Raw genomic sequence first — 17333 nt, 5'->3', positions numbered from 1 at the left:
TGTTGCCTGCAAGTAGCAGGCAAGAGCCAGGCTGGTTCACATTCATATACCCACCTCCCATGACACAAGCACAGAGATACTCATGTAAACCACTCCTACACACCCATTGCCCACTCCACACTCTACACACACACACACACACACACACACACACACATGTGCGCATAGATGCCCAGGATTACAGGAGACAGAGGGTTATGTTTAGAGAACTAGATGGATTAACAAGAACTTGACTGTGCTGCCCAACAGTCCCAGCCTCCCTCTGCCCTCCCTGAGGTAGCCTCCCCTCCCCTCTGGCACCAGAGCTCTCAGGTCAGTCTTTCACAGACACATACTGTCAGGGAGATTGGCAGTACTAGTAATGGAGTCTTGGTCAACATATGCCTGAGTCAGGAGGCCCCAGTTCATTCCTTCTAGATAAGCATCACAGGTTCCTTCCCTTAATATTGAAATGGGATCACAGTCTCCTCCCATCAGGAGGGTCATTGACCCTGCTGACACCAGGTAACTGTCTGAGGGCTAAAGATCCAGAGATAAGGGAAGCAAATTGTGTTAAGCTTGGGTGCCACCCAGGGGTCATCATGTGGTTCCCAGTTTGAGGCCCTCCTCAAAAGCCCTTTGCAGCTCATACCTCACCATAACTCAACACCTGATTCAACAAGGACTTTCTTTCTCCCAGCAAGTCCCCCTCTAATGCCACTTTGCCACCTTCCCCAGCCTAACCCTGAATGCCTAGAGCACTGTGAGATACACTGCTGAGAATGGCAGGGATGCCACAGGGATCCATCTCAGGAGGGACAGAGACACCCTGGAGAAACCATCTTCCAATTCCTCAGTGTTCATGGGGTGCGGGGGAGGGAGGTGTGCTTTAGAATTATCCATAATTTTTTTCAGTTTTTGTTTATGTGAATTTCTGTTATGTCTGTTATATTCCAACACACACATACACACACACACACACACACACACACACACACACACACACACACACAGTTAAACAAAGAAACACATCTCAATGAAGGGACAATGCCCTGAGCCATCCCTCCATCATGAATCCAGAGGCAGAGCTTCCAATGCAGTCACTGAGGCTGGAATGTATGTTTTGTTACATTTTAGAACAATTGTCAACTATGGGACATAAATTTTCTCTAAGCAAGTAGGTGCTCACCAAGTGTTTGTTGAATGACTGAATCAGCTCTAGAATACATGCATAACAAGCATTTATACATACATATTGATGTGGCACTCTCCTCTAGGAAGCTGTCTATGATAGTGCCTATTCCCCTTCCAAATTACAAGCCTCCAGAAGCCAGAGAGCCTCAACCACTCCACATCCAACCCAGAAGGCAGTGTCCAGGGAGAGCCCACTGCCAGGGTTATCTGGTTCCTGGTTCTCTGTAGAGCTACTTCCCAGGCCCACGGCCCAGAGACTTCAGGTGGAGATGGATACCATTCTTGGAGCGCAAGATCAGCTGGGGCATCTTGATGGGCAACCGCGAGGGATCCAGAGAGAACTCAAAGCGGTGCAAACAGAGGGCCGTGACCACCTTCATCTCATTCATGGCAAACTGCTGTCCGATGCAGTTCCTACAGTGAACAGCACAAAGAGATTTGCTCCCTGGAGCGTTCAGATTGGTGAAATTCAGGACTCTTAGTAGCCAACAGAAATCAATAACTATTTTTGGTTGTGTGACTGGCTGGTGGATTGATTGATTTGGACTTAAGAAACAGATCTTGGGAGAATGATGAGGAGCCCAGGCTGAGTAGCTTTACACTGGGGATTCTGGTTTGAGGTCTCTCCTGGATGACTCACCCATCCCACCCGCTTCCCTAGGACAGGAATACAATAGTAAGAAAGTTCCCTGGAGTTTTACCCTGCATGATGGTATCCACAAACCCAGCATGGTCCCCCCTCATCATGAAGCACTCCATAATGATGCCTCCCCCATGATGTCCTCCACCCCCCTCCACAGCCTTGAGAGCCTGAAGATGCTGGGTCTCTTCCTACCTGGGCCCAGCTGAGAAGGGCATGAAGGCGAAGGGGTGGCGTCCAGTCATATTTTCAGGGGAAAAGCGCAGGGGATCAAAAACCTAAGGGATCAAGCTTTGTTTAAATATCCACCAGGTCCTGGCATAGTATAAGCCCCATACCCTCCCCCACCCAGTCTGACTTCAGGCCCAGAGATGGAGTACCTCAGGATCAGGCCACACTGCGCTGTTCCTATGGAGGGCATAGATGTGCAGAGAGATCAGGCTGCCTGTAGGTGGAACAGAGGCCTGGTGACAAGGTGTTCCTGGAGCAGCTAGGTCCCCTCCACATAAAGGCTAAATCCTCTACTATCCACTGCCAGTGACGGACAGCTTATGTTCACACTCACTCGTCAAAGTACCTTGATCATCATCATGACTGGTTCCTATAGACCTAGCACTGGGCATGGTCCAGACACAGACATTGTGGAAAGAAAGAAAGGAGAAATGAACCCACCCTACCATAAAGTAGGACAGACAGGGTCTTCATATCCTTGCTGCTTTCAATGAACTCTCAGAAAGTTTATTATTTATAAGATTATGTTATCAATAGTAACAGCTACCAATCACTGGTATGTCCTACGTGTTGGGTTGGGTGGAGGTCTGCACACTCTTTACAGCGCCATCATGTATTGCTAGGTATGTTGTACATTGCACAACATCATAGTCTATGTGAATCTTGCCCCCTGAAGTTGTCTAGAACTCAACCTGGGTATGCACAGTGGTACAGGAGAGCCCTGATGAATATTGTCTCTTAAATCCTGACAACAACCTTGAAAAGTTGCTATTCTCCTCACCCCTATTTTACATAAGAGGAAATGGAGGCTTAGAGGTGGAGGAATGAATTCATATGTTGTGAAGCTGGTTTGACCCAGGGCTCTGAATGCAAAGCCTGAGCTCTTTCCCTTTGATGCAAAGATTTGACCAATAGTCTAAAAGGTTTCAGAAGAGGATCCAGAGGACTCTGATTCTACTCCCACAAACCCACCCCATCCCACCTGCAGGCAGTGAGCGACCATCCACAAAGTTGACAGGCTTGCTAAGCTGGCGGTACACCTGGGGCACAGGTGGGTAGAGACGGAAGCTCTCCTTGATGCACATAGTCAGGTAGGTCATCTTGCCCAGGTCATCCCTGCCAGCAACAGAGGACACTGGGGAATGAGGGGTAATATAATCCTGGAAGAAGATAGACCCCAGCCCCAGCTTCCCACCTCATTACCACCATCCATCCAAGAGTCAGAGGGGGCACAAAAGCTCCAAGTGCCCAGCCAGATCAGACACAGTGTGGCCACTCAGCCCCAGCAATCTGGCCCCACCATCTCCCATCCCCTCCTCATCTTTGCTGCTAGGAGAGGAAGGCACAATACCCTAGAAATGTATGCATCCAGCCATCAAAGACAAGGATCTATGTACATATCTCAGGACCCCATCAAAGCCCCACAAGGGACAATTCTGTAGGTTCTGCTAGTTTCCCCTGCAGACTTGGAACAGAAAGGACAAGAGTGTATTTTGATTGAATTAACCAACCAATATTCATGAATTGTTGAATGGGTACAGAATGATAAACTGACAAATGATACACACACACACACACACACACACACACACACACACACACACACACACACACTACACAAGCACACTTGATCACCAGGAAGCCCAGACTCAAATGTGAGGTCTAACTATAACTACTGTGAAATATCTTATTACAGAGAGCCCCAAACTCCCAAGTTATTTTCCCTCTTGTCCTGATTTTTCATTTGTTGTATTGTCTTATTGAATCCGTGTCCTCTAAGTTGCTTCAAGTTCTAAACAGGATGAAGGGAAAGCAGAATTTTTGAACGACCTGCCTCAGGGTATGTTCACGTGGTTGCCCAGCTGAAATCCTCCTTCTAAAGTCAAGGTGAGCCCCACACCTTCTGATGCCTCTGTCCTCAATATCCAGGCCTCTCAACCTTATTCCTCCCTCTGTTTTTCTCTAGCTTTTCAGTTATGTGAATTTGTCTCTAAAAACTTCCCAAGAACAGCAACTTGGCTTCTCCTCCTCTTCCCATTTGCCCCACATATACTACCTGGTACCTGGCTGGATACCCTGGAAAGTTCCAACATCCAACCAATAAAAATAAATAATAGAGTTTCTTCCAGGTCTCGGATCCTAGACTTATATATAGGTCAGACCCTTCTAGTGAACCCAAAGTTCCTCCATTGACTGGGCACTTTATGTACCTCTGCTATGTGCCTTGTCTGTTCCAGAGGCAGTTCAGGAGCCCATAAAGTTGAGGTGCCTGGCAGGACACAAAGGCCTGAGGGGAGGAAGCAGTTGGGGGAGAGGAGGCTGTGAGAGATTCCTAGAGATCACACTGCAAAAAGAGTTTGGGGCCAATCAGGTGTCGTGTTCAGGACTTCAGTCTTGAGCCAAGAAACAAGGCGGAACATTTGGAAGTTTTTAAGAGATGGAGTTTGGAAAACAGTTCTTTGTCCTTCACCAGAGGGAAAAGATGTAGGAGTCCGGAGACTGTGTACTACCACCCAAAGGCAAGTGACAAAGGCTGGCTCTTCCTCCTCTTTCTCTCCCAGCCCTCCCTGCTCTGTCCAGGAACCCAGAAGGGTATTCATGTTCTACCAGCAGAGAAATTCAATTCATAAATATCAGCCTCTTATCAATAACTTTCTCTGTGTGACACTGAAAAGGCTCCATTTTGGAGAAGTGGGCTGCAGGGTACATACACGCTCAGCCACCCACAAAAGCTATAGCACCAGAAGAAACAGGTCAGTCACCTCACCTCATCTCCAGGCACAGGACAAGATGGCACAGGACAGGATGGGCACAGCCTCTCCCTGGGTTGAGCACAACAGACTGGGCTCACTCTCAACCTTACTCACCACTGAAAGGAGTCCTTGTCCCCTAGGATCTCACGGACCTCCTCTCTACAGCGCTGCTGATGCTCAGGGTATAGGGCCATGCAGTAGAGGAACCAGGAGATGCCACTGGTGGTGGTGTCGTGGCCTTCAAACATGAACGTGTCCACTTCAGCCCGGATGTCTGTGTCTGGCAGCCTGAGCCCATTTTCATCCTGGGTTAAGGGGTAATGAGACAGCTCAAAGCACTTGAAGTAGATATTAAGCAGAAATTGAAACAGGAGTTATCAAATGCAGATATGGAGGAGAAAGTGAAAGCTGCTTTGCAGACTGGGAACCATGAACTTCCCATCTTATCTTCCAAGCCCAGCCTGGATGCCTCCTACTCCATGAAGCAATCTCCGATCTCTCTGACCAAATGACCTGTGACCTTACCGTACCCCAACTGTCAACTCTGCTCACTTGACACATGGAATGCCACCTGGCAGGGGAAAATATCTTTGTCAACATCCACCAACTATTCCCTCTACTAGACTGTAAGAACCTGGAGGGCAGGGCCAGGTCTTTCCCATCTCTATACCCTAGTGCAAAAACAGATTCAATGCAGGTACTCAGTGAGTTTATAGATTAGAGAAATAAAGGACCAAAAGAATACAGCCTAAATTCTAAGATTCTACAATGCCAAAATTCTTGGGGCTTTTAGAAGTCTAGAAATATCTTCAGGTTTCTACCATGTAACCCAAGCTCTCAGATCTCTGATGCCACAGCCCAGCCAGACACACCCTGAATATCTGCAGCTTTGTTGATATGTGTCATGGGACAAGGAGCAAGTTATATTTTCCAGGTAAAAAAGTAAGGAGTACTTAACAGCCTCTTCTGCTGGACAGCTGGCCCTAGGCAGAAGATCCCTCAGTGACCAGCTCTCAGTGGGGGGACAACTACATACTCACTTGTGCTTCCAAGAGAATATCCAGGAAGTCCAGGTGCTTCCTTTTCTGAATCTTCTCCTGCTCCTTCTCATCCTTCAGGGCTTCCTTCCGCTTCCTGATGACCTGGTCTGGGCCAGGAGCACAGGTTGTGCTGTGCCTGGGAACCCATCCTCTGCCCAAAAGGGAACTGAGATCCTATAATAGGAAGCATGCAGAGGGGCTGGGAGGAAGAACCCAGGTTTCCTAGGAGTGGGCCCTGCAGGGTAGACCCACCTGTATGATCATGGGCCATCTTGCAGGCCCGCAGGAAGCGGCGGCCATGTGGGGTGAGCCAGTAAATGAAATCATTGTGGTACTGGAAGGACTCGATGCGCTGCTGCATCAGTAGTGTGAGGTCACTAACTGCCAAGTAGTAGTTGTTGTCCCTGCACAGCAGAGGGTGCACAGAGGGCAGAGCCCTGAGCAGCTCCCTTCCAAGCATCTGGCCCAAGCACAGCACCTCCTACTCTTGCCCTCCTTTACCCTTAACCCTCCTCTCTAAAGCAAGCACCAGCAAGGCATGGCTCATCCCAACAGGGCAATAGGACAGGAAACAATCTGTTCTTCAGTCTGGGCCCAGGAGCCCTGCCAAATCTCCCCTCTGAGCTGGCCTGGGATAGGAATTAGAGGGCCAACCCCAAAGTGTCTGCTGACCTTTGGCACAGGCCTTTCTCTCCTTTACCAAAGGTGCATTTCATGAGTGTATCCAGTGCCATGAGGCCCACATCACAGAAGATGTCAAAGCTCTTATCCTCAAGAGCCTTTTTCTCCCATTTGTCCTGGAACCCAGAAATGGGAGAGAATGTGGGGGTCAGCTGGGATGGATGCCCCTCTCTCCCCTTCAGGACTTATAGCCTCCCTTCTGCCACCAAGCTCCCCTCTATGTGCACTCCCAGTCCCTGCCCTGCCCTGCGTGCTGCTGGACTGTGGGGTTTGGCAGCCTCTGGGCATGAGGTCCATAAGGCAGGCCAGGAGGCAGATCTTGCACAGTGTACAGATACTTTCTCCCAGTCAGGGCAGCCTATGAGGGAACAGGTATGCCAAAAAGTGGCGAGCTCCCCAGCACACCTGCAGCACACCTGTGCACATCAGGCCTGCAGTAATGCTGGAGAGGAGTTTCCTACAAAGGAAAAGACTAGCCCTGGGAGCCTCTAGGAATTCTCCAGCCCTGAGACCCTAATCTGACTTGATATCCTCTTAGAGATAAGTTGTAGCCACATCAGTGATAGGAACTGTGATGAGCAGAGAATGAAAAGGAGACACTTTAGATGTGAAGGGCTTTCCTGATACTCTCAAATACGGGCAGCCCTCAACTCTGCTCCAATAAGGCTTTTATTGATGCCTCCAAGAGCCTTTTGGTCTGACAAGAAAGAAGGCTGGATCTCCTGATGGAGACAAAACCAGGGCTACCTGGACCCTGGGGGTTTTAGCACCTAGCCAGCAATGTCATGCAACAGGAGGGCAGCAGAGCAGGGCATTGGTATTGCAGGCAGAAGGTAGACTCAGGGACTTAGGGGATCTCCCAACTCCAGAGCACCTCCTGCTCTCCCCCAGGGCAAAATGAGGGTACAGGGGGCTAGCCCATCAGCCCACAGCTCCAGGAGCCTGCCACAGGGAGCTCACCAGCATGGCATGTGCGCATTCAGCAAACACAGCCACGTAAGGCTTCAGCACATCATAATGGAAGCCAGGTGTGAGCAGCTTGCGGTGCTGGAACCACTTGGGCCCATGAAGAACCAGCAGGCCTTTCCCTGAGAGAAGATTAAAGATGGAAGGCTGGTGAATTCAGGCAATCCTGCTCCAAGCCTAGCACCCTGGGATCAAGCACTCCCCATTTCCCATCCCCAGCCTGAAACCCTCTAGGGTGGGCCACTAAAAGACATGGTATTACCCTCTGTACCCCCACCAACTAGGCACACAGAAGCAGAAGAAGTTCTTGATGGAGTAAGCTTCTTCTTCAGGGCAAGATGGCCCAGCTTCTGCCCCTCAGCAGCACTTACAAAACCGGGACTCATAGAATACCCAGCTCACACAAAGGAGATTTGGCCCCCTAGCGACAGCCAGGCAGGAGGGAAGCTGGCTGGGCCTTGCTCTCAGCTGCTGGGACTGTGGCCACAGCTTCAAGACCTGGGGGACAAGCTGCCATGTCTGTGTTTTGTGGCCTCAGGTGGAACCTTATCCTCCTTCCCCCCGCCCCCCACCACACACACATACCCAGCCATGGAAATGCATTCCTATCTTCAAAACTGCATCTCATTTTCCTAAGCCTTTTGTCTTTTCTTTTTATCCTCCCTCCTTTGATAGTTAAAAATAGAGTAATAATCACTGAAATCCGCAAAAAAAAAAGACTTCCCTGTGTTACTCTGTGAGTCGATAGTGTTGAGACTGTTTTCTTCCTCTTGCCCTGCGCTTCTCAGCTCCAGGAAGGTGCTGATCGTAAGTAAAAAGACTTTGGAGAAGCATATGGCCTTGGTTCAAGAACACTCAATGTCTCCCACCTAATCTCAACATCAACCCACAGTCCTCGTGCTGATAACAAAGGTAACCAACCCTCCCTGCCGAGCCTCATCTCCGAATTGAGGTCGACTTTCCAGTCACCCAGAGCTCTTAGCCTCTGATGACACCAGCCATGGTCCTACTAGTATAACTTTCCTCTGAACCTTGCCCCAGAGAGCACTACCTACTAAAATGTCCTATAGAGCAACTCTAGAGCCACTTTCGTCATGCCCACACATATCCCAGAGCCCTACCCCTGCCTGGAAAGGAAGCAATATGGCAGGCCCAATAAAGGAGGTCCTGGCCCCACTTCCTGCCAGCCAAGAGCTTTCCTGCTCCTCTCACTGAGCAGCTGAGCCAGAACAGACATGTTGGGGGCTGGCCTGTCCAACTGATAGGATCAGTGACTCAGTGAGGCAGACAGGGCCAGATCCTGGCCGCCCAGCACAAAGGGTGAGAAAGGAAAGGAAGGGAAGGCAGGTGCTTACTCACCAATCCACTGGAGAAAGAAATCGTACACATCCGGGGCCTTAGGGTCTGCAGTAGAAGTAGAAGTCGGTCAAGCAGAGATGGGGGTTCCCAGAGGAGGCTCCCTGATGAATGGGGTTGGGACCTTCACCATCCTCTTCCCAGACTTAGGACAGATGCCCAGGCTCTAAGCCCTCTGCTTTCAGAAAGCCCCACCCTCTCCTTGAGGTACCTTACCCCCACGGCTGTACACAGCTTTGGCATAGTCAGGTTCATAGATGTTCAGGAAGCCAAGGAACTGTCCCAACCAGAGTTGGTGGGCATAAGGGAACTGGTGGGTCCAGGATACCACCCTTTCCAGGAAGTCTGTCTGCTTAGCCTGAAATGGTAATAGAAGGTCAGGAACCCAGCGTCACTAGCCAGGCCCAAGGTCGCTAGGCAGAGAAGACAGGAGGCAGCCCACGCAGCTGGGGGCTCTCTCCTCACTCCTCTGCACACTCTCTCCTCAACAGCTGGACGTAGTGCCTCCTCCAGCCCCTCAGCCACTGCCTGAAGTCCAGGGATCCTTGACTGATCCAAGTCACCACCTCCACAGATCCTGAGGATTGGGCCTATTTTGGTCACCAGCCATCAGCTGTGCCTTCTCTGGGGTTCCTCTCCTCCCATGGCCCCTGAAGTTTGGTGTATTCTCCCCCAGAGGTTCATCCCTCAGGATCCTGAGTTCAACCCAAGATGGTTGTAAGAGTTCTCATCACCCTCGAGCACACATTGCCAAAAAGCACAAAGTGAGGGAAAGGTGAGCTACTGGAGACCTAAACTGACCAAATTGTGTGCATGTACAAATACATAACAATGAGTCATCCCACTATTAGATATAATTACAATGCCAATAAAAATATTTTGTATACATATTATATATACATATATAATATATTCAATCAAATAAAACCCCACAAAGTGATAAAAATCATCTTTACCTACAATTAAGAGGGAAAATTCTAGTTTGCCTTTCAAGCTCTTATTCCTAGAAGTATTCCTTTTCCTTGTGTCTCTTATTTTTCCATCCACCCTCCTAGATTTTCCTTATCAACTTTCTGATCACCAGGGCCACTTCCTTTTTCCCCATTCTCCCAGGTCCAGGAAGCCAAATTGGATGTGGCAGATAAAGGCTGAAGTCACAGAAAAGCCAGACTCATAGTATCCCAGCACTGAAAAGAGCTGATCTGGTTCATCTGCACCCCATTTCCCTCCTTATCAACCATGCTTGTGTCCTTCAGCATCCCTGCCACAGACAGGAGACCCTGACCTCATGCTGACCCTGACTTCAAGTCACAGTCAACTTGCCGTAGACTCCCTGTGCCACCGATTGCCCCAGGAACCTAGGTGGAGTGAGGACAGCTCCCAGCATTTTGCCCCAAACCTGCATCTGCAGCCCCTCCAAGAGTTCTGGGATGTCTTCCTTCTGGGGCACATATGACTGCTGGCCAGTTCTTCTCGGTTATACAACAGGTTGCATCAGACTTGTCCTCAGATTCCCTGAGCTAAGACATTTACTCATAACTCTGGGACAGTTTGTTTTTCTCCAGAAGGAAGGAAGCAGGGGGATATCAGGATATGGAGATAATTCACTGAACCGAGCTCCCCAGCCCCACCCACCTCATCCTCTCATTTGCACTCCTTGTTGACCTATAAGGAATGAACAATAGGAGGGACTGGGAAAAGCAAGCATTAGTTATCCCTCCCTGCTCTACTCCCCAAGAGTCCTGAATAGGTTTTGCTCCAAGAATCAGATCAGAAGAGGACATCAATATTGCCTAGTCAAACCATGACCTCTTTTTATAGGTGGAAACAGCCCAAAGTCCAAAGGGAATTGATGTGGGAAAGGTCCCACAAAAGTCAGAGTCAAACAAGAATCATGACTGAGGCTCTTCCTGCTGTCTTTCTTGTTAATAAGACTTCTTAGGCCACCAGACAGTTGTCCTGAAGCTTAGTGGGCCAGTGTCCAAAGAAAAAACTACCTGCTTCTCCAATCTACTGTAGCCACAGCGCTCCCAGGTTCTCTCTTTAGAATCAAAATAAATCTGTTTACAAAATGGTGAGGACATTTAAAAAAAAAAAAAGTCAGAAGGGTAGAAAACAGAGATTTCCTCTTCCCCAGCAAGTTGCAACCTTCTGAATACAGGTCATGTTGATCTCAGACTCTAAAGATCACAAGTTGCCTGGCCTCAGACCTCCACCCTGTGAGTATCTCCATGTGTGAGAGCTCAGACACCTTTAGCAACAGGAAACTTACTGCTTTTCAATGCAACCATATTCGAGACTGTCAAAATTCTTAACAAGACTTCTTAGTCACTGGACTGAAAGTCACCTGCCTGGAACCTTTCCCATGCGTCTCTGCTCTACTCTCTGGAACTACTTAGATCCATGTTTTGGATGAATGAATAAAACCCTTGGCAACTTAATTCAGGGGAGCAAAGCCATTCCACACACAGGCTGAGCAGCAATGGCAACATCCCCTTGGGACTATTAGCATCTCTTGGGTCCCTTGATATCCTGTTGTCTTAGGTGGTTTTTTGTTTATCTGTTTGTTTGATGATGCTGGAAACTGAACCCAGGGCCTTGGGCATTGGAGGCAGGCACTCTACTAACTGAGCTATATCCCCAGCCCATCTTAGGTGTTCAGAAGTCTCTACATGATATCCTCCAGGACCCTCAAACCCAGCATTTTGAAACTCAAGTGCACACATACGTTTATACATATCATGTTTTCCCAAAAAATCTGTACCTAGCCCCATCCCATGGAATGGAACCACTACCCATCTCAATGCTAGCCAGGAATATGAAATATGATTTCTTTCCATGGTTGATAGTGACAGCAGGGTCCCTGTTATCCTGTGTGGAATCTGTCCCCCATCACTGCAGGTTCTACAAGTGACTTTTACAGTGGAATTGGCAAAACAGAGCTAATCAAACCACATGTAGCAGCTCCAGGGAGGAATCTCTCACCATGTAACTCTCCAAATCCAGTACCCAAGGGTCCCACACCCTAACATGGATATGTGCTGCCAGCCCTGAGCCTCTTCTTCCTGGGCCTCAGATCCATGCATATTTGAATTTGACAGAAATTCATTTCTCTGGTTACAGTCCTCCAAATCCCATCCATGTGGCTCAACGGATCCATTTCTCTCTAATATTGCCAAATCCCACTGTTATTGAGATGGATGGATACCTCAATTTAACAAAGCCTCAAGGGCAATCTTTGTCCCCTTTTCCTAGTGGTAAAGGGGACTTCACTGATACCTTCACATCTGTGGCAGAGGCCTTGATGCCCCTCTCCTTTGCCCACCGTGCCCAGACCTGGCCTATTCTACCCCTCATTCCGCTCCATTCCACTAACTGCCTCCTCAGCATCTGTCTAGATTATCTCTACCTAACCTTTCTGGCTCCCAATTTGCCCTGCACCTGACTGACCTTCCTATCCACCATTTTCCCACCACCCTGGCCCTTCGCCTCCTATTTGCCTTCCACCCTGGCCTCTCGGCCTCCTGTTTGGTCTCTGTCAATCTATGCACCACAGCTTTGTAATTTTTCGTCATTCCCTTGCTTCAATGGCTCTAATGTTTGTTCTTGGGGGAAAAAAAAAAACATAGCCTCTTGGCCTGACCACAAGTATGTACACGACCTGCCTCTGCCCCCACTTGTCTCATCCTCTCTATTATGTCCTTGCTCTCACCTTCCAGAAATGCTGAGCTACTGACACAGGCACAGACTAGAATTCAAAACTTAAATTAAAATAATCCCAGTGATTCAGTACGCTGAGGCAGGATCACAAGTTCAAAACTAACCTCAGCAACTTAGTGAGACCTTATTTCAAAAATAAAAAAATTAAAAGGGCTGTGAATGTGGCTTAGTTGTTGAGAGCTTCTGGGTTCAATCCCCAGTACAAAAAAAAAAAAATCAAATTAACGTCCTAAACTCACAGTGCTCTTTCCAGCATCTATGCCTATACCCAGGTAGCCTCTTCTGTCTTTCCTTCTGCATTTCCATGAACTTCTGCCTCCAGACCTTGTAAGAGTCACCTCAATATCACCTCCCTGGACCTATTCTGACTCCCAAGCTGAGAGGTCCCTTCTCTCATCCCTAGGATCCATAAAAATGTACTGTGTTATCCATCTCTCCCTCAGATCCAGTTCCTTTAGTCTTCACCCTCCCATCTCAGCATAGGATCAGACGTGGAGTTGTTGGTCAAATGTTTGTTGCTCGGGAAAAGAAAGACCAAAGACTGGATTTATTTGGAAGGAAAGAGGAGGACAAAGGAAGCAAATATCTTGGGGTGTTTTGCATCAAAAAATCCCTCTACAATAATTTTACAGTAGACATCTATTTGCTATCTTAGCAGCTTGCTAAGACTCCATACTGTGTTCCTTTTGATATTCTTCTAACTCCAACACAGCAAGTTGAAGGTGATATCTTCATTTTATCAAGAAGAAAATGGAAGCATAGAGACGGGAGTGATTTACCCAATAGGGCACAGCAAGGGCCCATTGTCAGTGTTTGCTGAATAAAATGAGCCAGTGTCTTCACTAACCCATCCAGGGTCTATTCCAAGGACTATTCCAGTGATGGGCAGGGCCAGGGGCAAGGTCTCAGGGATCTCAGGGGATTACCCGCCCTTGGACTGGAAACAGGCATGCTCCCCTCCACACATGCACACATTTGATTTGTCAGCTCCTCCCAGAAACCCCAACCGTAGATCCACAATTAACACCTAATATGTGCAAAGTCTTCCTTAAGCCCCAGAGCAGAATAAGAGGCACTCTACAATAGGAACTGACATATCCCAAAAGACACATTCTAAGAACTGAGTAGGATAAAAGGTAGACACTCCAGGGCCTCATGATTGGAGACCAAAAAGGGAGAAGCCCATCCTGATGGACAACTCCATACCCAACACCCTTCAACCACCAATCCTCTTCCTTCCCTTCCCACTCCCATCTGCACCAAGTCTAGGAATCAAACTTGCAGTTACTTTTTATGGATCAATCATATCCTGATTTAAAATGCAGGAGTCCAGTGCCCAGCCTGAACTCAATTTCTGAGCCATTGTATGGATTTAGGCAAATATTTTTCCCCCTCTGAATTTCAACTTCCTCCTCTTTACACTAGGGAAACTAATCCTCCCCCCCCCCACCCTCCCTATTTCTCAGGTTCAGGTGTGGATCCAAACGACATCAGAGGTGCCAAGCACTGAAGGCGCACAGTGGTTCTATGCCTTCCATGGTTCCCCAGGAAACCTTTCTAATGTTTAGGAGCAACCACCCGTTTGATCTTTACATGCCGTTCCTAGAGTCAAGCAAAAGCCCTTTAGGTGGTTGTTTTGGAGATGGAGAAGCCAGGCCTGGGCTCTTTTCCAGTCCTCCTCACACTCCCAAGCTTCAGGAGAGGGGGGTGTTAGGAGAGAAGAGGACAGTCAGCTCTGGCATAGAGTTCTAAAGAGGACAAGATCCCTGTCCTGGGGAAGCCCGCTATGAGAGCAAACCTAATTCTGATGGAAGCAGGGAGAATTGGGGATGGAAGGGGAATTGAAAGTCTCCCTAAATGTCTCTCATATTCACTTTTGAGGGTTAGACCTCAACCTTCTCATGACCCTCCTTCCATACTTGGCAAAGATTCCACCAAGCCCTCCTGACCCCTCCATGTATCAATGTATCATCTCTCTCTCTCTCTCTCTCTCTCTCTCTCTCTCTCTCTCTCTCTCTCTCTTGCCTCTTCAAATACTCCTCACTACTTTCCAATATTCCCTATTGTTTCATTTGATGATGGCTGGTCTGTGCCAGGCATTGTGCTGAACCTTGAGATCCCAGGGATGAATCAGAACAGATCTCTATCCTCCAGAGGTCACAGACTGAAGGGAAAGATGGGGAAATTACTGAGACAAAAAGAATGGACCTAATGTGGAATACTGGGGAGGCACTTCACCCAGGGCTCCGGTGTCTGCTTTCCCCTCTAGATAGTAATTTCCATGAGAGCCTGGGCAGGGTCTGGTTTTCTCCTCAACCCACATTTATTTTTTTCCTAGTTGTCCCCAGGATGCACATAAGTTACTAGGCTATCTCCAAAAGATTATCTAGAGGCAATAATAAGCCTTGAGGTCAAGCTCATTTCTGGAGTCAGTAGTAGAAGAGAGGCAATTCCCTAAATAGAAGATGAGGAAAGAGGATTTAAGAGGTAAAAGGAAAAAATATGTCCCTGAGCCCTAATCTCTGGCATCTACACCTGGGCTCCCAAACTTGGCTGCAGATTAAATCACTTCTGGAGGTTTTTAAACTGAGACTCCTGGTCCCGATCTGACAAATTAGAATCTCCAGGTGCTGGAAACCCACAAATCTGCTTCTCCCAGTGATTCCACTTCCCTACCTTGTGTTTAGAAATGTCTGATCTAGATCCTCATGACAGAAGACATTCCTAAAAGTGGGTATTATGATGGTCCCCACCACACCGCAATAATGAGAGGATGAGCCAGGATCTAAACCCATGAAGACGCCATGCCTCCTCCGTGTCCCATCACCAAAATTTAGACCCTCTGGGAGGTCTCTCATGGCATTGCTTATCTCTGCCTCTTTCATTTTCTGCCTTAGAAATGGAAATCTTTATGCTGCATAGAGCAAAGAGGATAACGATGATGACGCTCTAAACCTGACAGCCTAGTTCTAGCTAGGGCACTGTCAGGGGCTTTGGTTCCTTTCCTATGCCATCACCGAGCCTTTGGTACAGCCTTGTCTGAACCTTGAGCCTCACAATGGTGGAAGGAGTCTGTAACCTGAGATGTTCCCAATGTGAAGTGCTCATTCCTTCTGAAGCCACCTTCAAAGGCATGAATGAGGAAGCAGTCCCAGTAGGAAAGCTGAACAGAAATCACGCCCCTTGCCTAAGCTGAAGGTCTCCCACCCCAGGCCCCTAGGGGATTAGGCCTGATTCTCTGAAGAAAGGGAGCTGCCTCCTTTCTCTACCCCTCCCCACATACCTGAAGAGCATGCCCAAAGAGCCAATGGGTGGGGGGCCCTGAGAAGCTTTCCATAGCCCTGGCCAACTTCTGCCTCCGCAGCAGCAGGCGAAAGAGCTTGAGGAACACGATGACCAAGATCACTCCAGACAACCATAGGCTCAGTCGAGAGAAGCTCAGGGACAGAAAGCTGGGCACCATGATTACAGTTGCAGCACCCAGGTCCAGCCTGCTTCCAGTTGCTTCTGGGTTCTCTTTTATTCTGGATCCAGGCATCCAGCCAGTTCCCACCCCCAGCCACACCCTGCAGCCAACAGTAATCCAGATTGGGCTGAGTGCCAAAGGGTGGAGACAACAATCTCAAAAGTCGTGAACAACAGAAGAGAATATCTAGCTGACTTCTCCCAAAATTTGACTGAAGAGAAACTAGGTAGTAGGCTTAAAAAAAAAAAAAAAAAAAAAAAAAAAAAAAAAAAAAAAAAAAAAAAACAGGCAATGGGCATCCCACCTTGCAAAAGCAAACAGAAGGTGAATCATGGTGCATAACATTGGCATAAAAACTCCCTTTTCCCACAAGCACCTTGTATGTTTCCAGGACTTTGTACACACTGTTCTCAATTCATCCAGAAAACAAGAAGATTGTAGGTGCTTGCTCTTTATACCGATTTCCCAGATAATGAAATCAAGACTCAGCTTGCCTGTGCTTGCTTATAAGAAAGTTTCCACTGTCCCCTTCAATGTGAACCCCGGACAGACTTGTACTTTTGTCAGGCCCATAATGCTTTGGGTCTTTTTTTGTGAGGCAACTTTATAGATGAAGTTCCACCCACAGAAGAGAGATCCTGAGACAGAAAAGAGCCAGCTGTCCCCCCCCAAAAAAACATAGAACAAATGTGACATTTAAGAACATAGCATATCATCCTTTCAGGATGATTAAGGGAGTTCATCAGATGCAATCCCTCTTGGATGGATAGAGCTACTTAGGCCCAGAAATGGGTAGGGAAATATCCAAAGTTGCACAGCAAGGCAGTGGCCACCCCCCAATATCCTAGTCCAGGGTTCTGTTGAAGAACAAGCGTGGCCCAAGCACCTCTTGCTTCTTCCTCCAATGTTGGCTTGTATTAATCAGGGCCCCAACAGCATGCAGAATTCACTGAGGATGTTTTAGATGAAGAGTAGGCAGAGTTAAGGCATCAAACAAGATATGCTGTAGCATCCTGAGACTAGCAACAGCAGGAAATTCGTCCACCCTCCCAGGCTGGAGGAACAGTGTTTCCAGAGCCTGGTGGAAGCTGGATTTATGAGGAAAAACAGTATTATCAGAGAAGTGATGCTGGAACTGGAAAGAAAGAGAGAAATAAATGTTCCAAACCCTTTCCTCTCCCACCTTCCAGTCTTTCCCAAACAGAAATGAGATGATAAGGGATCCTGGGGAAGTCAGTCTGTGGAAGTCAGATTGCCAGCAGGATCAGAAGAGCAAAGACTGAGTGGGGCAGGGAGGTGTCAAGGGG

General features: G+C 48.1%; 1 protein-coding gene across 3 annotated transcripts; it reads right to left on the bottom strand.

The window, feature by feature from the left end:
• Positions 1–1074: 1074 nt before the first annotated feature.
• Positions 1075–16086, bottom strand: Cyp4b1 (cytochrome P450 family 4 subfamily B member 1). 3 transcript variants are annotated; one of them, XM_078026207.1, is made up of 12 exons: positions 15844–16086; positions 9057–9198; positions 8844–8888; positions 7479–7606; positions 6510–6634; positions 6090–6241; positions 5838–5944; positions 4912–5102; positions 3027–3160; positions 2194–2258; positions 2009–2091; positions 1075–1587 (listed from the first exon to the last, which is right to left on the bottom strand). In XM_078026207.1, the coding sequence occupies exons 1-12, from the start codon at positions 16021–16023 to the stop codon at positions 1404–1406; spliced, it is 1536 nt and encodes a 511-aa protein (XP_077882333.1). In that variant the 5' UTR covers positions 16024–16086; the 3' UTR covers positions 1075–1403. The 3 variants fall into 3 exon arrangements, with proteins under 3 accessions (XP_077882333.1, XP_077882334.1, XP_077882335.1); XM_078026208.1 differs by lacking the exon at positions 15844–16086 and adding an exon at positions 10164–10459; XM_078026209.1 differs by lacking the exon at positions 15844–16086 and adding an exon at positions 10240–10454.
• Between the last annotated feature and the right edge of the window lie 1247 nt (positions 16087–17333).

Source organism: Ictidomys tridecemlineatus, chromosome 11 (assembly GCF_052094955.1).
Source record: "Ictidomys tridecemlineatus isolate mIctTri1 chromosome 11, mIctTri1.hap1, whole genome shotgun sequence".
Lineage (NCBI taxonomy): Eukaryota > Metazoa > Chordata > Mammalia > Rodentia > Sciuridae > Ictidomys > Ictidomys tridecemlineatus.
The sequence above is the reverse complement of the archived record's forward strand: the minus strand, read 5'-3'. Positions and strand labels throughout refer to the sequence as shown.

Coding starts and splice junctions, on each gene's coding strand:
- Cyp4b1 (XM_078026207.1), bottom strand. CDS start 16,023: ATGGTGCCCAGCTTTCTGTCCCTGAGCTTCTCTCGACTGAGCCTATGG. Junction 9,199..15,843: donor TCTTTGGGCATGCTCTTCAG/GTATGTGGGGAG, acceptor TTACCATTTCAG/GCTAAGCAGACAGACTTCCT. Junction 6,635..7,478: donor AATGCGCACATGCCATGCTG/GTGAGCTCCCTG, acceptor TCTGGGTTCCAG/GACAAATGGGAGAAAAAGGC.